The sequence below is a fragment of the Cordyceps javanica genome, chromosome 4 (assembly GCF_051103115.1).
Source record: "Cordyceps javanica chromosome 4, complete sequence".
Lineage (NCBI taxonomy): Eukaryota > Fungi > Ascomycota > Sordariomycetes > Hypocreales > Cordycipitaceae > Cordyceps > Cordyceps javanica.
Window position 1 is genome coordinate 1640250 of NC_139298.1, and position 22401 is coordinate 1662650.

At 53.7% G+C, this 22401-nt stretch overlaps 10 protein-coding genes across 10 annotated transcripts; 4 read left to right on the top strand and 6 right to left on the bottom strand.

Moving 5' to 3' along the window:
- Positions 1-289: 289 nt before the first annotated feature.
- On the bottom strand, positions 290-1351 carry V2A60_006380 (uncharacterized protein; the record flags this gene model as incomplete). The annotated part of the gene is made up of 1 exon (XM_083257674.1): positions 290-1351. The coding sequence occupies one exon, from the start codon at positions 1349-1351 to the stop codon at positions 290-292; it is 1062 nt and encodes a 353-aa protein (XP_083113800.1).
- A 1590-nt stretch (positions 1352-2941) lies between these two features.
- Positions 2942-4598, bottom strand: V2A60_006381 (uncharacterized protein; the record flags this gene model as incomplete). Its single annotated transcript, XM_083257675.1, has 3 exons — positions 2942-4233; positions 4295-4416; positions 4498-4598. The coding sequence occupies 3 exons, from the start codon at positions 4596-4598 to the stop codon at positions 2942-2944; spliced, it is 1515 nt and encodes a 504-aa protein (XP_083113801.1).
- Positions 4599-6384: 1786 nt separating this feature from the next.
- V2A60_006382 (uncharacterized protein) lies at positions 6385-7781 on the top strand (the record flags this gene model as incomplete). The annotated part of the gene is made up of 3 exons (XM_083257676.1): positions 6385-6639; positions 6710-7276; positions 7341-7781. The coding sequence occupies 3 exons, from the start codon at positions 6385-6387 to the stop codon at positions 7779-7781; spliced, it is 1263 nt and encodes a 420-aa protein (XP_083113802.1).
- A 99-nt stretch (positions 7782-7880) lies between these two features.
- V2A60_006383 (OsmC/Ohr family) lies at positions 7881-8414 on the bottom strand (the record flags this gene model as incomplete). The annotated part of the gene is made up of 1 exon (XM_083257677.1): positions 7881-8414. The coding sequence occupies one exon, from the start codon at positions 8412-8414 to the stop codon at positions 7881-7883; it is 534 nt and encodes a 177-aa protein (XP_083113803.1).
- A 1131-nt stretch (positions 8415-9545) lies between these two features.
- Positions 9546-9952, top strand: V2A60_006384 (uncharacterized protein; the record flags this gene model as incomplete). The annotated part of the gene is made up of 2 exons (XM_083257678.1): positions 9546-9606; positions 9675-9952. The coding sequence occupies 2 exons, from the start codon at positions 9546-9548 to the stop codon at positions 9950-9952; spliced, it is 339 nt and encodes a 112-aa protein (XP_083113804.1).
- Positions 9953-10919: 967 nt separating this feature from the next.
- Positions 10920-12551, top strand: V2A60_006385 (regulator of chromosome condensation 1/beta-lactamase-inhibitor protein II; the record flags this gene model as incomplete). Its single annotated transcript, XM_083257679.1, has 1 exon — positions 10920-12551. One exon carries the CDS (start codon positions 10920-10922, stop codon positions 12549-12551), a length of 1632 nt encoding a protein of 543 aa, XP_083113805.1.
- Positions 12552-13483: 932 nt separating this feature from the next.
- On the bottom strand, positions 13484-14573 carry V2A60_006386 (transporter YIP1; the record flags this gene model as incomplete). Its single annotated transcript, XM_083257680.1, has 2 exons — positions 13484-14104; positions 14187-14573. The coding sequence occupies 2 exons, from the start codon at positions 14571-14573 to the stop codon at positions 13484-13486; spliced, it is 1008 nt and encodes a 335-aa protein (XP_083113806.1).
- A 541-nt stretch (positions 14574-15114) lies between these two features.
- On the bottom strand, positions 15115-15514 carry V2A60_006387 (uncharacterized protein; the record flags this gene model as incomplete). Its single annotated transcript, XM_083257681.1, has 2 exons — positions 15115-15330; positions 15398-15514. 2 exons carry the CDS (start codon positions 15512-15514, stop codon positions 15115-15117), a joined length of 333 nt encoding a protein of 110 aa, XP_083113807.1.
- Positions 15515-15983: 469 nt separating this feature from the next.
- On the top strand, positions 15984-18150 carry V2A60_006388 (uncharacterized protein; the record flags this gene model as incomplete). The annotated part of the gene is made up of 2 exons (XM_083257682.1): positions 15984-17792; positions 17863-18150. 2 exons carry the CDS (start codon positions 15984-15986, stop codon positions 18148-18150), a joined length of 2097 nt encoding a protein of 698 aa, XP_083113808.1.
- Positions 18151-18317: 167 nt separating this feature from the next.
- Positions 18318-21149, bottom strand: V2A60_006389 (Zn(II)2Cys6 transcription factor domain-containing protein; the record flags this gene model as incomplete). Its single annotated transcript, XM_083257683.1, has 5 exons — positions 18318-18394; positions 18990-19109; positions 19253-19602; positions 19677-20933; positions 21019-21149. 5 exons carry the CDS (start codon positions 21147-21149, stop codon positions 18318-18320), a joined length of 1935 nt encoding a protein of 644 aa, XP_083113809.1.
- Positions 21150-22401: the final 1252 nt, after the last annotated feature.

Consider the following 22401-nt stretch of genomic DNA (forward strand, 5'->3'; position numbering starts at 1 on the left):
TCATTAATCCCAGTATCCCTGAAAGAAGCAATCTGTCACTGTTAGACGTTTTCCCCGAAGCAAAATTCACCAATCATAATCCCCCCCAAGAAAAGAAGTACCAGAAACAGACAACAAGAGTAACCAAACCCTGTAAGTACCCAACCACACCAATATCCCTTCTCTTTTCAATGACGGCCAGCTCGCGGCAGGTAGGGACAGCCAAGGTCAGCAGCAAGAAACAACAGCCAAGGGCTTGCTGTGCTTGGGCCGGACCGGACTTGTCCTTGAGTGAATCCAGCACTGTGGCTTACTCGCAACGCTGTAGCTCGTCGAGCTTATCAAAAACGGCATCGCGCTCTGCGTTGAGCTGCTGAGCCCGCTCATGAAGCACCATGACGGCGGCGCTGCGCTCGGATGGGGTGTCGATGCTGCCAACAAGGTTCCCAACCTTGTTCCGGGCTGCCACGGAGAGGCTGGTGGCGTCTGAGGGCTCACCAACCACGGTGTTGGAGGCGTCTTTGTCGTCGAGGCGCAACATGAGCGCGTCGAGGCAGCTGCGCTGCTGTTCCACCTGCTGCCGTTTGGCGGAGCAAATCCGGACGAGCCCGGCGATTTCAGCCTGAAGAAAGGCGATTTCCTCGTCTTTGGTCGCCTCTGCGCGGACCATGTCAGCCTGAAGAGAGGCGATTTGCGCATCCTTGATCGCCTCCACCCGGACCTTGTCAGCCTGAAGAAAGGCGACCTGCTCTTTCCGGGTCTCCTTCAGCTGGCTGAGGCGCAGGGCAGCGTTCTTGGCGTCCTCAGCAGCGTTCTTGGTGCTCTCGGCATGCAGCTTGGTGATGGATCTGTTCTGGTCCTTCAGGTCCTCGGTCAGGGTGCGGAGTCTCTCGCACTCCTCCTCGCACTCGTCATGCTCGATGAGCTCCCTCTCGAACCGGGCCGCACACTCGCGGAACTGCTTCCTGTACCGCTCCGCTCGTGAACAAGCCTTGTAGCCGATGTAGTTTAAGTATCTCAGCTCCCGGCCCTTGTGATAGGCCTCCTTCTCGGCCTTTTCCTTGTTTGTGTGGAGTTCGTTCTCAAGCCACACGCACCGACGCTTCAGATCTCCACTGGCCTCGCAAACGACTTCCAGAGTTCGCTTCAGGGACTCGGATCTCTCCCTCTCAACTACACAGTCGTTGCAACTCTGGACAACGGTATAGATGGGGCTATTGCTTCCATCGTAGACAGGGGAGTCACTGCGCTCTCCTAGGAAAAGCGCGGAGGAGCTGTGACGACGGCTCGGCGTAGGGCTAGGGGTAGCCTGTTGGATAGGACCAGGGCTGTCGCCGCGGTGCTGAGATGCGGAGGTGCTCATGGGAGCCATACTTGTAGATTTTGCGTGAAGTAGCGTTGTACTGTTTGGTGGTAAAGTGCTTTGACTTGTACTCAAGATTGGTAGGCCACCGGGTAGAGGTAGGCCACTGAGAAGAAGTAGGCCACTGAGTAGGAGTAGGCCACCGAGTAGAGGTAGGCCACTGAGAAGAAGTAGACTGGTAGGTAGAGGTAGGCCACTGAGAAGAGGTAGGCTACTGAGAAGAGGTAGGCCACTGAGAAGTAGTAGGCTACTGAGAAGAAGTAGGCTGGTGGGTAGAGGTAGGCCACTGAGCAGAGATAGGCCACTGAGAAGAGGTAGGCCACTGAGAAGAAGTAGGCTGGTGGGTAGAGGTAGGCCACTGAGCAGAGGTAGGCCACTGGGTAGAGGTAGGCCACTGGGTAGAGTTAAGTACTGAGAGTAGTGGATGTTTTGTGGGAGCAGGGCAAAGAGGATGAATGGGAAGATGGGAAGTGAGGAGGGAAGACGACGGGGGGGAACGCCTCCTTATATACGCCTTCTCGGAGTTCCAGATTCTTCTATCTCAAAGCCTCCAGGCCAGACAAGCTTTTGCGTGGCTGCATCAAGCGTTGAATTGGGAAAAGTAATTTTGGTGTAAAAGAGGCCAGCAGAGGTGCGGTGAGCCTCGCATTGGCTGTCACACGGCAAAGTTTCACAATGTGGCTGTAGTGCAAGCTTAGATGCTGTACGAAAGCCATATGGGAAAGTCTCTTGCATGGTAGTCTGTAGTAGATCATGTAGTTCATGATACTTTTGGGGTGTCCACCCCGTTGACGACGTAAAACTATAAAGAGGGGTGACGGGAATGTTGGTCAATGTAACAGGGCAGTGTTGAGCTTTGAGAGGAGGTGGCCCGAAATGGTTCGTACATGGATCATTAAATGAGTAAATGCTTTTGTAAGAGCTTGGTGGAATAGAGATACCTACCGGGTATAAACCTATGCTTCTGAATATGCGGAAATTGACGATAATTGGGCAAAGAGTGACTCGCATGATATCAATCTAAAGGGGTGTTGGTAACATGTGATGAGAATTGTTTAGCATATTAAGTTTACAGGCTTGCGAGTATATGAGAAGCTGGCTCATACAAGTCAAAAAGACCTTGGGAACTAAAAATAGAGCTGCGGATTACAAAACACTTGCTCCCAAGACATGAACAATGGTCGGCGTTGGGCAAAAAGTTACTTCGCACAAGTCTAGCCTCAAAGGTTGTAGATAGTATGCAATGGAAAATGTCGGAGGCATTGAGTTTACCAACTTGCTCGAGAATGTCATCACGGCGCCACCCGAGCTAGTATCGGAGAATCATGAATGAAATCCGGGGCAAGATCGGTGGACAGAAAACTTTTCAACGCCACAGTGCGGAGCTTTTGTATGAGATGGCTCTGCCGGCCGGCCGCGATAGGAAATGCTACAATGGTACATAGAGATGATCACGTTGCAAAATTTTCAGTCTTTACATATTATACACATTATGCCCATTATGCACATTATAGATGAATAAGAGTTCAGTGACTCACAAAAGCAGTCAAGATCATTGGATGCAAAAGTTGAAGATGTCCAAAATTCAAAGAGATTTATTTACGGCTTCCATAGGAAACCTGGATGAGTCCAGTCCATGTCTTCAATTTCGTGCTGTGTCTTGCCTTGAAGTTGACTATCGACATCCAAGCCGCGCCTTCTCTTATTGTCAGCCTTCATCCACAGCAGTGTGAGGGTGCTGACGACCAGCCCGGTGCCGGCTGCCGCCAGGTTCAGACCATTGCCAATGTGGTAGTCGGGCGCGTCAAAGGGCAGGAATGACCAGCCACTAATGAGGCCGCCAATGTTGCCAAACATGACATTGGTACCGATGGCAGCACCGCGTGCCGTGTCGCCGACGACATTGGCGGACACCTGGGCGTTTGTGAGGGCACCCAGAGAGAAGGCGGAAGAAGCAATGAGAAAAGTGGCGCCATATCTAATGGACGCGTCGTGGGCGCCGAGAAACATGCTGTAGCCAACCATGACGAGCGGTGCGGAAAGTATGAAGAGGATCTGGCGGCGGTCGATCCGCCAGCTTATGAGAGGGAACAGCACGGTGAAGAATGCTCCGACGACATATGGGGGCACAGTATAGAGCTGCTTCTGTACCACGGTCCTGTCCTTGTAGATGGTAGCAACAATGGTGGGTGCGAAGAAGGCCAGACCCTGCACGGTGATGTTGTTGAGCAGGAAGACAAAGGCCGTGCTCAAGGTGATTGGGTTGAAAATGCCGCGCTTCAACTTTTTCACGTCAATGCTATCAAGCACTTGGGTTGTGCCGACGCGCTCGGATTGGACCCTGGCAATAGCAAGTCGCTTCTCCTCGGGGTTTAGCCAGAGGGCTGTTTCCGGACGATCAGTGAGGGTCAGGAAAGCGAGGATGCCGAGGCTGATGGTAATGATGCCTTCGATGGCAAAAATCATACGCCAGCTGTGTAGACCACCAAAGCTGTTGAGCCTGAGGATGGCGGTGGCCAGCAGCCCTCCAAAGGCGCCGGCCAGCGGTGCCATAACAATGTAGAGGGAGAGACGAAAGGCAAGCTCGGATCGACGGTACCATCGGGAGAGATAGTAGGCAGTACCGGGCATCATGCCGGCTTCGAAGATGCCGAGCAGGAAGCGAACGCCAGCTGCTTGCGGTACCGTCTTGACAAAGGCGGTGCCGACGGAAGCAACGCCGAAGAGGACAGTGAGGAGGGGAATGAACCATCCAGGTCCGATCCATTTGCATAGAATATTGGATGGAATCTCGAAGAGAATATAGGATATATAAAAGATGGAGATGATCATGTTGTAGTCGTAGCCCTTCATACCGAGATCCTTGTCCATGCCGGCAATTTTGGCATTTCCTGGAGAGGCTCAAGAGTCAGTCACAAGTGTTCATCATGAAGAGCGGGAGAAAGCACGTACCCAGATTGGCGCGATCAATAAAGCAAAATAGATAGAGAATAGCGACCGTGGGAACGATGCAAATGTCGATTTTCAATCGCAACCGGCGCTCAAGCACGGGGTCAAATTGCATGGATTCGTCACTAGTGAAGTAAAAGAGCGGGAGTCAGACGAACCCAAACGGCGAGAAGTACGAGACCGAGCGACGCGGGGGAGAAACGTACTCTGTTGTGGCCGTGTCATGGTGGAGGGATCCTGTTTGTATGGTGGTGCCCTTGAGACTATTTGCGCCCCCGGGAGAGGGATTGCGCAGATGATCACTCATTGTGCCTGTGGCGAGTGATGGCGAGGGATTCCGTGCTGGAGGTTAAAGAAGAAGACTATCGGAGAAATGGGAGAGGAGGGAAGAGGCAAGCCTATATAGCTGTGATAGTGGCACGGGTTCATTGGCACGAATAACAAGAAGGAGTGAAAAAGACGAGCCAAAAAGACGAAACGAAAAAGGAGAGGAAGAAGAAGAGAAACCAGCCAGGGTTGTCCAAGGGTTGATCTGTCGATGCTAGAATGGAAGAAGGGCTTATGGCAGGGCCAGGTAATGCTGAAAATGAGGATAGTCGGGGGTTTTTGGGGCGAACCTGGGGTCTAGCGGCGGACTAGCGGGGTCTCTGTTCAGTGGAGCCGAGACACCTAGCCAAGTACCCAGCCAGGTAGTACCTAGATGGTTGGCTATGGGCGATTTATAGGGGCCCACCGCCGGTAGTGGTGCGCGGGGGGCGTCTCCAGTGGTGGACAGCTGACAGTCTACTGGTACAGGCAAACAACTGGGCTTACAGTATCCGTAGATGCCACTGCGCTAAACAACAATGCTGGTATCTACCTACATATACAACACCGGCTCAGGTATCTAGTTCGGGAGTTACCTATATCTAGGTAGTACCTATATCTAGGTAGTATGCATGTCGGTATTAAAAACAGGTGGCTTATAGTATATGGCGGGGCTTGCAGCAATGCTGGTACCCAAAGTAGGTACCTAGCCGTCGGTAGGCAATACCACAGCCGGCATATATCTCAGCATCACAACCTGAGCTCCATGTCCATATTTATTGATTCATGAGACGCAGGAAAGCCTTACTCAGTAGTAGATGTCGAAATACTGATAAATTTTAACAACGACGTATTCGTTGATTCGCATTGTGGCATAAATAGCATGGCTTGGCACCGCAGCCCCCTGCCTCTACCTAGGCATCTGGGCAACTTCTCGGGTGGGTACGCATCGGCCTCTTCCGCCCATCGCAACAGACGGCCAAAGGGACACCTCGCATTCTTTGATGGGCGGCATTGCTCTGAGCTAGGTGCGTGGCGAGGTAGGCATTGGCACGTTGAAAAGGCCAAGTTGCGTAGGCATCTGTGCACCTTGACAACTGGTCACCTCCCTACCTTTGCTTCCTTGCAATCAGCTGTCTTGGCCGACTTTCAACTTCGCACAGAGCACCTACAAATTACAGAGTAATCCATTCAACTACTTAGATTAACATCAGCCACAATTTCTCCAAATCAGCCTTGTCCATTAGTGTTCCAGTATTTGTCACCGTTGGCAAGTCGTCGGCCTACATTTTACCCCAGACCAGACCCCACCTCGAGTTCAACCATCGTCCTCGGCGTATCCCGCCATATCCCGCACTAGCAGTAGCCTCTTACGACTCATACGAGCCATTCCGTCGGCAGATCAAATCGGCAATACGCTTTTTTCAGGGAGAAAGAGAATATTGAAGAACGGAACTGACCACAAGAGTGGTTCTAAATCCAAGAAATAATGAACAATCGGACGAGTCTGTGATGCAGTTGCTCAATCTACCTCGACAAAAACGCTCTCGTTTGCTAGCTTGTCTCACCAGAATGCCGATCTTCAAGCACGTCAAAGAAAATGTCTCCGAGTCACGTACCCAGCTATGCTTCATCTCTAGTCTCGCTGCTAGACAAGGCTGCCAGCCTGAAAATGCGCTTATATATCAACAGGCGAGAGCCAATGCTGGCAACCCAGAAGCGAGGTCAACAATCCACCGCACGCTGTTCTGAGCCATCGCAGATCCCCCGCGGAACCTTACCGAGTCATGAATGAGCCAAAGATTCGTGTTGCCATCATTGGTGGTGGTTTGGGCGGCACTTGCATGGCAAATGCTCTCATCAACAAAACGCATCTTGACATTCACGTCTACGAATCCGCTCCCGAATTCTCGGAGCGCGGCGCCGCCGTGGGCCTTGCCGATCATGGCATTGGCGCTCTCGAAGCCATAATACCCGCAGCTCGACAAGTCGTCCTGGACAAGGCCGGCGCCGTGCCCTCAAATTCAAGTCGTCTGATGTTGGTAAGCTATCGGGGCCGTGCCCAGTCATGCCCAGTCACATGTAGCATACCCTGACTGGCCCGTCGTCCAGGCATCTGGACCGCATGCTGGAAAAAAGATAATCGACCTGCCGACTAGCGACAGAAACATCATCGTTCACAGAGCGGCCCTCCTTTCCGCCCTGATCGCCCCGCTGCCTAGGGACGCTTTACATGTTAGCAAGAAGCTCGAATCAGTCAGCGCTCAGGGCAGCAGGCTCGTCTTGACATTCTCAGACGGCGCTAAAAAGACCTTTGACGCCATAATTGGCGCCGATGGATTATTTGGATCCGTTCGCAAGCATGTTCTTCAAGATGCTGCGTCTGTCCACACCGCCACACCTGCCGGGTTCTGGGACTGCAGATATCTGGTACCGTTTGAAAAGGCCAAAGAGAAACTTGGCTCTCAGTACTTTGCAGAGCACAGGCAATATGGCTGGTGCGGAGACGGTGCCTTCATCATGCACGACGTCTTGGATAACGGTGAGACGGTGCAGTGTGTCGTTTCCGCAGTCGAGAAGGATCAGCCAGAGGACCGCAGCCGGCCGCTTACTCGTGAGATCCTCCAGCAGACGCTCAAGACGTGGTTCCAAGGACCTATTGCGAAAAACATGATGGACGTATGTGTGAATCTGCTCAACATTCTTTTCAAAAGACTCAAAGAAGCTAACTCCCATGTGCCAGCTCCTTCTTGAAAGCCCCGATTTGAAGGCTTATTCGCAATGGGAGCACAAGTCTACACCCACATATGCTCAAGGTAGTATCTGCATCATGGGTGATGCAGCTCACGCCACTACACCGTGGCAAGGCAGCGGCGCGGCTATGGCGATCGAGGACGCAGCCGTCCTCGGGGCACTGCTGGGTCACGTCAAAATGCCGGGGGAGATAGCCATCGCGTTCCGGGTATATGATCAAGTGAGACGGCCACGCGCTCAGAAAATAATTGACTCGAGCAAAGCCGCTGGGAACCTCATGTGTGGCCAAGGCCTAGCCGCTTCTGCCGACGCCGACGCCATGCGCACTCTGCTGGGCGGACGTTGGGACTTTATCACGGATTTTGACATTAATCAAGAAATGGACAAGGCAGTAACGCAGTTCATTGCACTAAGACAGGGGCAGAAATAACGACGCGATATATCTCGCAAAAATGACCAGAGGCCTTATGATGAACAGACCAAACATGTATCATATATCAAGGCAGCTCGGTTGTTGTACAAATGTGCTTTACAATGATTCGACCTTGATGTTGGTGGTTACGTTGCCCTGGGTCGCGCGACTATACGGGCATGTCTCCTTGGTCTTCTCGACCAGCTTCTCCAGGGCTTCCTTGTCGACGCCTTTGACCTTGACGAGCATGTCAACCCGGATGCCCAGGTCCACCTTCTTGAGATCGCCCACCATGTGCACCGTCGTCTCGATGACGCTGTCCTCGGCCGCGGACGGCATCTTGACGCCCATCTTTGGGGCCACCAGGTTCATGGCCGACTGGAAGCACGCGCCGTAGCCGGCCGCGAACAGCTCCTCGGGGTTGGTCCTGCCGGGCCCGCCGGCGCCGCCGAGCCCCTTGGGCATGCCCAGGTCCATCTGGAGGCCCTCGCTGCCCTCGACGTGGCCGTTGCGCGCGCCAATCGTCCTGGCGTGCGCCGAGTAGAGCACCGGCGCGTTGTCGGTGTTGAGAAGGCGCCGCGAGGCGAAGACGGCGGCGGCGCTCGGAGGAGCCTGGCGCAGGAGGGGGCGGATGGCGCGCGATAATGACATGTTATAATGCGTATAAGAGGAGCCTTTGGTGATGTTTTGATGAAAGTGAATGAAGGAAAGTAAAGTACGAGTTGGAGAGGACATTTAAATATTACATTGGTGCTCAATGACGGTTTGCATGAGAGCTTACTCGATTTCGTCAAGGAACGTGGTGAGTGTATCATGACGTCAACGAGAATCGTGGCCCGCTGCCGTGTATGCGAAGCTTGATAAACTGCTGGATGCAACAGCCATTGATGGCTGTCTATACATTTACAGACGCGATCATGTCGAGTTTTTCAATCTCCTGCCATCGCCGTTAGCCATCCTTCTATCGATACAGGGTGGTGTAGAAGATCAACTATGCCCCACCGTGGCTGCATGACGCTGCAGGGCAATCTCGTCCCATGAGAGTGTCTGCAGCCAGTTATGAAAAACCCAAAGATTTTTCGACCGGATGGCTCAACTGGGGCTTGGAAATTCTTCCAGTATTTGAGAGAAAAATAAGAAAAAGAAAGGAAGAAGAAAAATCCCTCTGTATGGCGACTACGTCTTATGCCGCAAGTAATATCCTTGCACAATCATACCAATGCCGTCATGATGAGGAGAAGCCCCTGTAGTAGGACTCTGTAGACAGGGGTATAAGCTACAGGGTTGAATCAATACCTAGCACCAGAACATCAAGGAACTGGAGGGGCTGCCATACTTTCCCGGGGCCGGCTGGTCGAGGTCACCCAGCAGGTCGGGTTTCGGGTGGTGGTAGTCTTGCATTCAACGACAAGGTTGTTGTGGAAAGGTCCCTTAACAATGCTTACAGGGTGTCAATGAATGCTTACAAAATGTGACGAATGATTGCAGGGACAGGATCGTGCGGTGCTTGGAAATATGGTGTGTCTGATTGGCTGAAATGGACCACTGGCCCATCCCAGCCAATCACGGCGTCGCCAATTTGACCATGCAAAATCAGCCGATCGCAAGCCTTGTGGATCTTGAATCCAAGTATAAAGACGTCACTGCCGAACCTCGACATATGGTTTTGTGCATTCAATCACCAAGCCTTATATCAAGCCAGCTCTACCATTTCAAATACATCATTCACCCCACTACTTCGCCCACGCGACCATCATTCTTACACACCAACCAAATCTCACAATGACTGCTTTCAAGGCTTCCACTTGCTGCCGCCAGGGCGACGCTGCCGAATGTGCTTGTGGTATGTCCATACAAGATGGCCCAATCCGAATCCAGCGTCCGCAATGCTAACTCGTGTCTGATCCCCAGCCCGTCAAGCTACATGCAGCTGCGGCCAGAAGCCCGCCCTCCACTGCACCTGCGACAAGGCCGCCACCGAGAACGCCATCCAGGCCGGCGCTCGCTGCTCGTGCCGCGCCCGTCCTGCCGGTGAATGCACCTGCCAGCGCTCCGCGACGGAAAACGTCCGCCCGGCCGGCGCCACATGCTCCTGCGGTCTCCGCTCCGCCGATGCCTGCACCTGCGAGAGGGCCGCGGACGGCGGCTTCAACCCTGCCAACGAGATCGACTTTACTACTCGCAAGTAGAGCCCTGTCGTCCGAGGGCACAGCTACGCTTATTGAATTACACTCTTGAACGAACAACTCTGGCAGGCATGGGACGGGGAGCATCGGCGTTTCAGGATTGCCTTATTTTTTTCAATATTTTTTTTCAAACAACGTTGAAGACGGACGACTCAAGATACCATCGCCAGGTTATTTGAGTGGCTTCCGCTATCACGCAGGGGTTGAATTGCTGCATTTACACATGGGAATGGGAAACACACAGAAACATAGGCAAGGGTAAATGGGGAGCTTTAAAACTCATCAATAGGATTACGAGGGCTCGCATTTGTGGAAACACGTCGCAACCCCTCGTATGACAATCAAAAATCCTAAGATCAAACGTGTTTCAGCAAAATCATCATGCTCTGTCGTACTCTTAGAAACTCGCAACGAATGTAATAGGGCCCACAGTCGAGTAGGACCTTCACCGCCCGGGACGTCTGAGGCGATTCTGCCGGACATTGATCAAAAAAAGATGTTGCCCAAGGCGGTCAGAGCTTAAGCAGCTCACTAGCGCCTGGTGCTACCAGCACGGTTGGTTGGTGCGAGAGTGCTTGGGCAATAATAATAAAGCTCACTCATCACAAAGTGGTTCCATCAGCCACGGCGCCAGCTTTTCCAACGCGCATTTTCGTCGCTCCCAGCATCAAGCTCTCCAACCTGCATTCCATCAAGCGGCCCTCACCTCCTAGCTGATTTTCTTCGCTCATACTCGATTAGCTGCTTGATTCGCCAGCGCCCCGTTTTTCAAAAGCTAATCCATTCCTTCTTGGCGTGGCTTTTCTCTTTTTTTTCGCGCACACGGGTGTGTGTTTTGCTTGCTCTTGTCTCGCCACACGGCTCCCACAGCAAACGTTACGATTCCGATCCAGCCGCGCGCGCGCCCCCCCCTTTTCAACCAACCCTTTTATTTTTTGTCTTTCTTATTTTAGCTTCCCGCTCTTTCAATATGCCAGCTGCAAAGAAAGCGTCTGCATCCGCAGCCTCAACCAAGAAAGCCGCTGCTGCCACGACCAAGAAGCCCGTCTCCAAGGTCGCACAGCCAAAGGCTGCTACAAAGAAGAAAATGGAAGCTGCGCCAAAGCCCAATGGCAATGCCGCCGCGTCTAGAAAGCGCAAGGCGTCTGTTGAGGCAACGAACGATGTTGAGCGCACCAAAAAAGTCAAGTCGGAAACGCCTGCTCCCCGTGCCATAGCCGTCCCCAAGACCAAGAAGGCTTTTCCCGACATTGGAAAGGCTGTCAATGATGTTCCGCACCAGATTCTTGACGTCTACGTGTTCGGCGAGGGTACCTCGGGAGAGCTCGGCCTGGGCAGCAAGAAGGTGAATGGCAAGAAGCCCATTGACGTCAAGCGACCTCGTCTCAACGACAATTTGGGTGCCAAGTCGGTCGGCGTCATCCAGATCGCGTGCGGCGGCATGCACGCTGCTGCCTTGACGCGCGATCATAAAATTCTTACATGGGGTGTCAATGACCAGGGCGCTCTCGGACGCGACACGACCTGGGATGGTGGCCTCAAAGACATGGACGGCAACGATTCTGACTCGGACGACGACGACGACGACACTGGCATCAACCCCAAGGAGAGTACTCCCACTGCAGTTGGGGCAGAATTTTTTGCTCCCGGTACCAAGTTCGTCCAGGTTGTCGCTAGCGACAGCGCCACCTTTGTCCTGACGGAAGACGGGCGCGTTTACGGCTGGGGTACATTCCGCTCCAGCGATGGTGTCCTGGGCTTCACCGAGTCTATTCATATCCAGCAGCGGCCTATGCTTCTGCCCACCCTCAAGAATATCGCTGCGCTTGCTGCTGGATCGAACCACATCCTGGCTCTCGACACCAAGGGCAACGTTGTCGCTTGGGGCTGCGGTCAGCAGAACCAGCTTGGCCGCCGCATCATCGAGCGCAACAAGATGTCGTCGCTCACCCCTCAGGGCATGGGACTGCCTCGCGGCAAGATCGTCAAGATTGCCTGCGGTGCCTATCACAGCTTTGCCGTGGACAAGGACGGCAAAGTCTGGGGTTGGGGCCTGAACAACTTTGGCGAGATTGGTGTCCAGTCAAACGCCGGTGAAGATGACGCTGTTATCCTCAAACCCGCCAAGCTTACTGATCTTGAGGACCATGTCATTACGGATGTTGATGGCGGTGTTCACCACTCTCTGGCCTGCTCCAAGGACGGCAAACTCTTCACCTGGGGCCGTGTGGACGGCTTCCAGGTCGGCTTCGAGTTTGACGAGCTGAACAAGGATGATGTCATCTTTGATGAGAGAGGCGCCCCCAGAATCTTGGTAACGCCCACCGTCAACACGGAGGTGTCTGACATTTGCGCAGTTGCCGCGGGATCTGACAACAGCTTTGCCATCTCCAAGGACGGGAAAGCATACTCGTGGGGCTTCTCCAGCAATTACCAGACTGGCCAGGGCACTATCGAGGATATTAAGACCCCCACACAGATTGACAACACTGCTATCCGCGGAAAGCAGATTGTTGGTGCTGGTGCTGGTGGCCAGTTCTCTGTGCTCTTCGGTACAGCCGAGGGCCAGACCAATGGGGCCAAGACGAATGGCGCTCACTAAAATGCGCACCGCTAGTTTGCATACTGAACAAGACAACGCGACCTGTGCAGTCGCATGTATAATTTGGGCATTTCCTTCTTTTTCTGCTTTCTTCTTCTCCTTTTCCTCTTTCTGCTAGTCTGGGTTGCACACATCTTTTTGCGTTAGAATGCCTGGCCACAAGTCGGCGAGAGAGCTGGTTCTCGCCCGCACATTTGTATTTCTTATCTTAGTCTTGGCATGTTTGTCTGTTTTGAATTGTTTTGCGCCACTTTTTTTGTGAGTTCAGGGCTATGGGACAGCATTTGTTTACTGGGGAGGAAAAGCTATCGATTGACATGACGGGAAGAAAAGAAGACGTGTTCGGATGCAAATGGCCTTTGTCACGAGATGTATTTGGGGATCGGCTGCGACACATATTAAAAGATCAAAACATCACTTGTGTTTACCAATCGTTCGTTTGACTCGAACAGACGCTTCAGCTCACAGACATCGAAATTTGATCGTGTACTATTTGCAGGCGTGACTTTTACTGCAGTGGTGGATAGACTGCCAGGTCATAGCTGAGCGTTCTTAAAATTTATATTCATTAATAAGTGCATGCTACAGAGCCTTCTAACATCTGTGACATTATCCGGAACGACCATTGCAGTACAATCGAGAGTATTCCACGATACAATACGCATCGCACTTAGCCCCCTCATGTCTTTGTGATTTAGACATCGTCTCCTGACTATAGTCCACCCCAGCACCGAACCCAAGCCTGATTGATTTCATTACAAATAAATTTTGCCCTCGCTATGCGCCCAAATGCAAAACCCACTATATATCCCCCTAGTCCTCATAGTGCCTGTCAGTTTTCCCTCCAATTGACGAAATAGGGCGAAAGCTGCTGATCTATTTTGTCAACACCTTCGTGCCTTCAGCTACCTGAATTGAATCTCGAAGCGTCTCTAAGAGTTGTTGAGCTTGGCGGCCGCGTTGGCGAGGGAGCCGCTGCCGCGGCTACTGAAGATGCCCATGATGCCGAAGCCGACGTAGAACAGGGCGAGGGGGTAGGCGACGAGGGCACGCATGCCCTTCATGCGGCCGACGGCGCAGAACATGCCGCTGGCGCTGTAGGTGCTCCACATGATGGCGAAGCTGGTGAGGATGATGCCGAGCGGGGTGTCCATGGGCATGACGACGCCAAACATGCTGGTAACGACGAGAGGCAGCAGGCAGTAGCCCAGGACCGACGCCGAGCGCGGGAACGTCAGCGTGGCGGAGAAGTGGCCGCCGCCGCCACCCTGCTGAACCGGGCCGCGGGGGGCGGGGGGCGGGGGCGCCTCTCCGCCGTACTGTCCGTGGAAGGAGGAGGCCTCGTCGCCGCCCGCGGGGGACATGAGGGAGAGAATCATGTGGAGTGACGTCGAGCCGAGGAGGGCGAGGCCGTAGATGTAGCCAAAGTGGACCTTGCCCGAGAAGAGCAGGAAGAAGCCGAAGAGTAGGAAGAAGAACATGGGACCGAACAAGTCCGAGTCGTCCATGATGTGCTGGTCAATATGTCGGAAGGGGTTCAATACCGCGAGGGTCTGTGGATATTTTCGAGTCGAGTATTAGCAGCCTGAACGTCTCGTTGTTTCCCCCCCTTATCGGGAGTCTCCCGAATCATACCTTGGATTGGATGTGACCAAAGTTGACGCCCAGCTCCTCCAGCAGCGGCGGCTCGCCATCGTAGCCCTCGGTGGAAAAGGCCGCCAGCCATCCGGTGCGAAGCCCGCCGTGCTCGCCCATCCGGCCCGAGACGCCGCCCGAGACGCCGGCGCCGCCGAAACCGCCCGATGAGAAGCCGTTCTGCGCGGAGCCGTCCCCGAAACCGCCAGCGCCGCCGCCGATGTTGCCGCCCGTGTATCCGTACGCGGCCTGCTGTGGCGTCGCGGCGCCTGAGACGCCCTGCGAGTAGGTCGAGGAGTAGAACTGGAGGTTCTGCGCGCCGCCACCGACGCCGGCATCGGCACCGTAAGGGGGCGCGGCGTTGCCCTGCCCGTAGTAGTTGGACATGGCGGGTTGGTTTGTGCTCTCCTCTTCGAGTGTGCCGTGTGTGCGCGCGCGCGTCCCTTGAATGGGTGGAGTGGGTTGAATGGAACGGGCTGAGGTCGATTGCCTGGGAGAGGTCTGTAGAGGATGCTCGCCGAGGGTGAGTGGAAGGCAAGATGGAGATCAGTGATGCTGCCTCTTTTCGCCGGTCGAGGACAGCTTGCGAGCGTTGGCTGGAGAGAACTCCTGAATGTGGCCAGCTAGCTCTCTCTCTCAGCTTCCAGACCCACATGCGCTCAAGTAGCTGCCTGTGAGGCACACGCAAGCCAGACAGCAGTAGCGGTTTATGCTGCTATGCTTCTAGAAAAAAAATCAACTTGAATCAATACATGTGGAAAGACACTTATTTGATGAATCATTGAAATGTTCGGAATTTCTGTTGTTAATGCAGTATTACTCTGTGGTGATTCTATATGCTTCCCCATAGTATTACATCTTCACCATGCTGGCCAGCATTCGTCACCTAGCCTTGAAATGATCTTTTCGTGCCACGCTATCATCGAGACTATTTCTTCCTGACTCCCATAGAAGCTGCCGTTGATCTCGCGCTCGCAGCAAACCTATCGTAATCCTGTGCCAGCTCAGGAAACGGCTTAAGAATCTCCATGACCTGGGCACGAAGCTCCGAGACTCGTGCCTGACTATTTGGCTTGGACATGGCTGCCGATAGCGACTGTGTGCTTTGCATTACTGTTTCGAAATCTGCCTTGCGGAGAGTAGTCTACAGTCGTCATCCAGGGTTAGAATACCAGACTCTCGTGGCCGTGACTGGTCATAGTCGTGCGAACCTGGCATTTGTGGCCGTAGCGAGCCACAAAGAACATTGTGTCGTCTGCATACCCAGGCACTCCAAGCAAAGCCTCGTTGAACTCCTGGGCGCGCTTTGTGCCGTCGTCAGTGGACATTCTTTCACGAGTTTGATAAATTTTGTTTCAAACAGGGCTGAGCTACGGTTGAGGGCCAAGTACTGAGTACTTAGTACAAGTGAGGCTGATTTGACCACGCGCACACTGGTGTGGCCCACATTGCCTGTGGTATTACACCACGTAGGTGCCGAATTGTCTGGGTGCCGATGCACTTCTTCTCAGGGGCTTTTTGTTACCATGTACTCATTGGTGGTTATTTATTCTTCTCATTCCCTCATTCTATCCCATCCCACCTATCAAATTTTTTGCGTGCCCGGCCATTGGCGTCGACGCTGCGTTGTGTAGAGGAAAGTAGCACGGTTCTGATGAGTAAGCATCGATCGGCACTTGCCTTCCGATACGGTAATTTTTTTTTTCCCGCCGCCAGAGAATTTATTGTCATCAGATCGCGAGTGGTAAACACGTTTGACAATCTTACATACTCGCGCCAGATCTCAACCGGCACAACATGCCACGCAACCCACCGCGCCGCGATGGCAACCGGCCGGACAACGGTCGTAGACCGCCCGGCAGTCGTTTCCGACCTCGCGACGAGCCGCCACGAAATCGCGACAGTTGGCGACCCGATAACTCGTACCATGATAGAAGAGACCGTGGCGGCCCCAGGTCACGACCAAACGGTGATCGGCCTGGGCAGCCCGACCGGTTTCATGTTCCACCACAAGGCGACTTTACATTTCGCATGGATAAGCCTGCCGGCGTTGGCGAGTCCAGTGCCAGCGGCCGTGGCCATATGCGTGATGGGCGGCGCGACCAGCGTCGACCCCCACGAGGGCGCCCAGGCAGGAGGTGGCAACCTCCGCCTCCACCATCTGAGCGTGCTCTTATCTCTGGCGCAACCCTGAATCTACCCGAGGAGCGACTCGACGGCGTTGATGGGCCGAACAAGTTTCGTGACCTGGACGAGCTCTCAGATGATGATGAGCTAGCCATGGATATCTCATCACATTCTGGAGACGACAGCGGCCAGGAGCCATCCACGAAAAGGCAGCGAACGGATGCAGCTGAGGAAAGTCATGCAGAGGCACCTAAGTGGTCCAACCCAGACCCCTACACTGCGCTGCCGTGCCCCGACGATACCACGAAGAAGAAGCGCGACGTCGTCAAGTTGATTCGCAAGGCTCGCATGGAGGAAAAGGAAAAACTCGGGTCACCCTCACAAGCTGAAGACTTTTTGTCCTTTGATCCAACTGACGATGAAGACGAAACTAGCGAGGAGTCAGAGTCTGACTCCGGATCCGAGCCAGACTATGAACCACCGCCTCCTGCCCCGCCTACGCAGCAAATATCTTCAAATGGTGCTCTGCCAAGCTCCTTGCCAGCAAGGCCCCCGATACCCAACGTGAGCACTGCTACTGCTGGGCCTTCTGACCCTCTCGGATCGCGAAAGCGGACAATCGATGATGAGATCAAGCCACCCAACTATGGGCAGTTCAAGAAGGCAGGAGCCAGACCTGCGAAAGGCTCGGTCGCAGCCTCGTGGCTGACTAAAAAGGGCGAAGAGCCCTGCCCTTGGGCTACGGTGGACCACAGTGCAACATCGGATATGGCGTTTCGTCTCCATAAAGAAGTCATTGATTTCTATGAGTACGTTCGGCCACGAGACTTTGAGCAACGCATTCGAGATAATCTCGTCGATAATTTAAAGAAGGCTATGAAACGAGATGGGAGAAATTTTGCCAGTGCTCATGTGTTTCCATTCGGCTCATTCATGTCCGGGCTTTATCTTCCCACAGCAGACATGGATATTGTCGTTTGTTCGGCGAGTTTTATGCGAGGGGGCCCGCCAACCTACCTTGGCGCCAAGAGCTGGCTATACAAGTTTCAAAAGTTTCTGGTTGCTCAGAGAGTGGCCGACAGCGATGCAATTCAAGTCATTGCGCATGCGCGCATACCCTTAGTAAAGTTTGTTGACAAATTTACCGGTCTGAGAGTCGATATTTCGTTCGAAAACCTCGGCGGTGTCAATGCTGTTGAGACATTTGTCAAGTGGAAGCAGCTCTACCCCTGCATGCCAATCCTTGTCACTGTGATCAAGCATTATCTACTCATGCGCGGCCTTAACGAACCAGTGAATGGCGGAATCGGTGGTTTTTCCGTCATTTGCTTAGTGGTAAGCATGTTGCAGTTATTGCCACAAGTGCAAAGTCGAAGTCTCGTCCCTGAACACCATCTCGGGGAAATGTTGCTCGAATTCTTTGATCTCTATGGGCATCAGTTCGACTACGAGGTCAATGCAGTCTCTCTCACACGACCGGTAGGCTATGTTAAAAAGGCAAGTACTAATACAAAGCACTGGACTTGGAGCTAAGCTGACCGTACATAAGTCCGACGTTCGTTCGTTTGTCTACAAGAGTACAGACAGACTTTCAATCATTGATCCAAACAACCCTGAAAATGACATCTCGGGTGGTTCTTCGAATGCGGCCACCATTTTCGCGAGCTTTGGGGACGCTTTCAACACACTTCGCGAGAGAATGAAACAAGTCGCCCAAGACCGGTCCTGTGGTGGTATTCTCGACACCATAATGAAGGGTGACTACTCTTCCTTTCGAATGCAGAGAGGCTTCCTGAAAAGGGTTCACGAACAATTCCTTGGGCCTTGCTCCGAGTAAATGGGCCGATTCGACATTGGAGAATTCTATTCATTGTACAAACATTATGCTGCAGCCGCAGCACACTGGCGCTGACCAGCATATTCGACATGAAATGGTTTAGATATGGTACGGTTCTAAAATGAGGAGTATGGAAATGAAACTCGGCGCTAGGATGTTGTATTATACTATTCGGATACTGGCTGCTGCTGCACGGTCGAGTTATACCTGTTGTTGACCAGCGGGTTGATTCTCTTTTCGCGTTCTTCCGATACCCATGGGTTAGCATTGTTGGACAACCATCCAGCACGAAATTTTACGATCGCAATAATTTCTTTCCTCTTCTTTTTCTCTCCATTTTTATGATCTGCTAACCTCATAGTGAAAAGAACATGGTGACACCGGATCTCATTGACCACCTCTCTTAGGAACATCCTTATCTCCTTCTAGCAATAGCAGCGACTTGCCTGCCATTCCATTGCTTAGAGATGACATCTATCGTGGCTGCTCGAGCCGCAAACTTTTCTCTCACTGCATTGCTTGCTACATGCAAGGATGTGGAGAGGGCAACACGCGACTTCCAAAGTGAAAATTTCGAATGAGTTGAGTTGAGCCAGATCTTTCACAGGCTCGATAAACGAGATTGAGCCTCGTCTATGAGTATAATACAAGCCTACCCCGCAATGGCCTTGTTTATCCATGGATAATAAAACTATATAGTTCCGTCACCGTCTCATGGCCAACTTTCTGAAAGAATGGATGTTTAGACCTGTTGATACTAGCTTCGACAATCTTTCGCGTCAAATGGCACATTTCATTACTGTGCCTGGACATGCCAGTCTTCATTAACGCCGTCGTACCAAGTTCACTTGTCAAGTCTTTCCAGAGATCCTGCCAGCGGGCCAATGAACGCAACAGAGCAGGTGCGGTGAAAGGCATAATAGACATGATATCAGCGGTAATGGCAACGTTGCTCAGAGCTGCGTGTTCTGCATTAGCCAGGGTGGCCACGGGAAGAAGAAGTCTTGTGAGATGAATGGAGAGCAATACGGCGATCCGGATCGCGATATATGGGAGGAAGAAGAAGAAGAAGAACAAAGGGCAGAAGGAAGGTGTGGCGTACCGACAATGGCAGTGGCGAGGTCATGAATGTTGTATGAGTCGCGGGGACACTGTTCCGCTCGATTCCATTTGTCTGCCATGAGGACGTCGATGAATTGCCGAATATTGGATTGCACAGAGCCTGGAGTCGAAGAGGACGATGTGGAGCAGCTGGCGGATGAAGGGGACCGGTGGGTGTTGCGGGAGCGCCTCTCCTGAGCCATGGCCAAGGCAAATTCAGCATCATCAGCAGCGTCCCAGACCGCAGTCGAGCATGGATGATTACAGTTGAGCTCGATAGTGGCCATGATGGGCATGCAACGAAACATGCCGCACTGGTGCCAGTCGGCAACTGCTGTCCATGTAGCGACGCTGTAGAATAGTGTGTTAATGCAGGATGGCATGAAAGAGGTTTTGAAAGGAACCTGCGTAGGATAGTGACTTACCGGATACAGGTTTCACGATAGATGAATAGCTGCCAGTCCTCATCCGGCATGTGCCGTACGTTCATGAGGTCCAAGTGACGGACCGCCCACGCGAGCTCCGGTATACGCCGCACGCGGCTCTGCCGCCGCGACGACAAGCTATTGTTGATGGCGAGCAGATAGACGATGACGAGCGCGGCCTGCAGCGCCTCGAGCGTGGGCGTGGTGGGCAGGCGCGTGGTACCGAGCGCGAGCGAGTCTTGCAGCTCGCGGAAGACGTACTCCTCGGCGAGGCGGAGGAGGCCACGCGTGGTGAGGACGTCGTCGAGCGGCGGGCTGCGAAAGGCGCCCTGGATGACGAGACTCAGCAGCAGCGACCGAGACGACGTGGACCTGAACGAGGGGATGTGCACGATGGGGAAGTGCACGTGGCTGAGGCGGAAAAAGGTGGCCGCGAACCGTCTGAGGTTGGTCGCGGACAGCGCGGTCGAGACGGCCTGGACGTCAAACGGCTCGCTGTAGGTCGGGTCGCCGGTGCAGAGCTCGTTGTGCAGGTCGTGAAGCGCGTTGACGAGGAGCAGGGACGCGTCCTCCATGCCCTCGGAGGAGGAGGCAGAGGAGGAGGAAGAGAAGGACGGGCTGAGCCCGGGCACGGACGGGAACTCGTCGAGGGACAGCATGTTGAAGTCCTCGGCGTCCCCAAAGTTGAACATGGCATCGTCAAGCATCGTGGCATAGTTCCACGGGTAGAGCTCCATCAGGTCACTGGGCATATCTGATGATGTTGCCTGCGCCTGTGGCGGCGCGCCGAGGTCGTCGCCGGCACCGCCGGAGAGGAAGCTCATGTCCGGGATGCGCTCCGTGACGACGCTGGTGTCGTTGGCCATGTGCTCCAGCATGGATGCCGCGCGAGGGTTGATGAGGTTTTTGATCCAGCCCATGCTTTCGTCGACTCGGGCATCCGCGCGTGAGGAGCTTACCGAGCCGATATCGCCTCCGCCTTCGCCTCCGCCTCCGCCGGGCTGCGACGATGTGTCGGCTTTCAACGTGTCCGGCGCGGATGGCGATGCGGATGGCGAAAGCTCCTCGGGGACATCCCGCGGTCGACAGGGGAGGTGTCGGAGAAGACACCTGCTGCAAGGCTGCCCCTTGTCGCAAGACACTTTGCTGGTGAAGCAGGCTTCGCAGGCTTTGGGCTTCCGTCCGCGGCGGAGCTCGGGAACGACGGCCTCGGTGCTTTTCTTGATACAGTTGAGCATGTGCTTGCGGCATACATCTCTGTCGAGGTAGAGGGCGGCGTCAGTATAGAAGGCGGAGAAGAAAAAGAAAAAGAGACTGCAGTAAGGTGAAGGGAGAAGCCTACCCTCGTCCAAACTCTTTGTCGCAGTATATGCATCGGAATTTGCCAGTGGCGGCGTCTAGGAAGACATCAGCATCTCTATGTGGGAACGTGGCCGCGTGGAGTGAGAATGGAAGCATGGCGAAGAGTATCATGGCTGAACGGAATGTTTTCTAAAAAAGTGAAGGGAAGGTGTGTGATGCAAGGGTTCAAAGTATCGAGTATGGGAAATCACCGAAGAGCTCAAGGCAGAGGAGACTGCCCCACGCTTGAGGCGCTTCCCTCGCACGAGATTACACGCCGAACCGGACCAATCATGCTCAAAACTTACGCGTGGCTTCGTGGCGACGTAGGTGGGTGTTTCTTTGATAACGCCTCCCGCAAGTCGCGCAGGCATACGCTCTGGTGGTGGACGGTGCCGAGTCACCCGTCTGGCCGGGGTTATTCTCCGGGTTGGGCGGCATAATCACTTCCCAAGAACTTCTACTCGGGGGGGGGAGGGGGGCCTCAACAATGGGCTTCTGCTACACAGGAAAAAAAAAGCAACGTAGTAGGTAACAGACGCGTCGAGCGCGCAGCAAACGAACCGGCGAGGTAAGTTTTTAGAAGCCCTGGATCAAGGGTTCAAGCGGTGTCAGTGTAAGAGCGTGGGTTTTCGCCGCCGGAGCTCAGAGGTGGGTTTTGGTTTGGGGCTGGCAGAGCAAAAGATTGGGTGGGGCCGTGCCGTTCGGGCCCGTTGGCCGGAGGAGGGCAGGCGATATTTATACGTGCCGGCCCAGCTGATGTGAAAAGTTGGTAGAAACCCTCGTGCATGGGACTCTCTTGATCAGATGTAATGAATGGCTCGTATGCGTGAAAGTAGATGCAACATTCGGGGCGCGGAATGGTTAGCCCGGCTGATAACGGATGATCGGCCAGCTATGAGGTCGCTTGAGGCCCGAGTAGGGTTTATTAGGAAGTGTCTCCGTTCAGCTGGCAGGGGCTCTTGTCCAAGAATGCTGCGGTGTATGGATGCTCTCTGTCTGCCGGCAGGCACCTTCACAGCCTTGTACGTCGACTTCGCATGATGTGTCTGTGGCTATTCGCACCTAGGCTACGGTAGGGCTACCGCGTGCCCAGGCCGGGACCCTGCGTCTCATGATCCCGCCGCCCGGATTGTGGGATAGCCCATCTTTGCCCATCTACGAGAAAGATCGGCAAGGTTATTTCGACTACCAAAATCCATAATTGCTCCTGGTCAGAACGCTGTAGGCTCACTTGCTACTCGCGGCGCCGATGCCACGACACTATCTATCAGATGGCTACCTTCGAGTGCAATTACAATCCGTAATTCATCATACACTCAGTTTTGTTCTTGCGAAAAATTGGCCCAATCTGCTTGTTTTCAACAAGCCCATCACCATCACC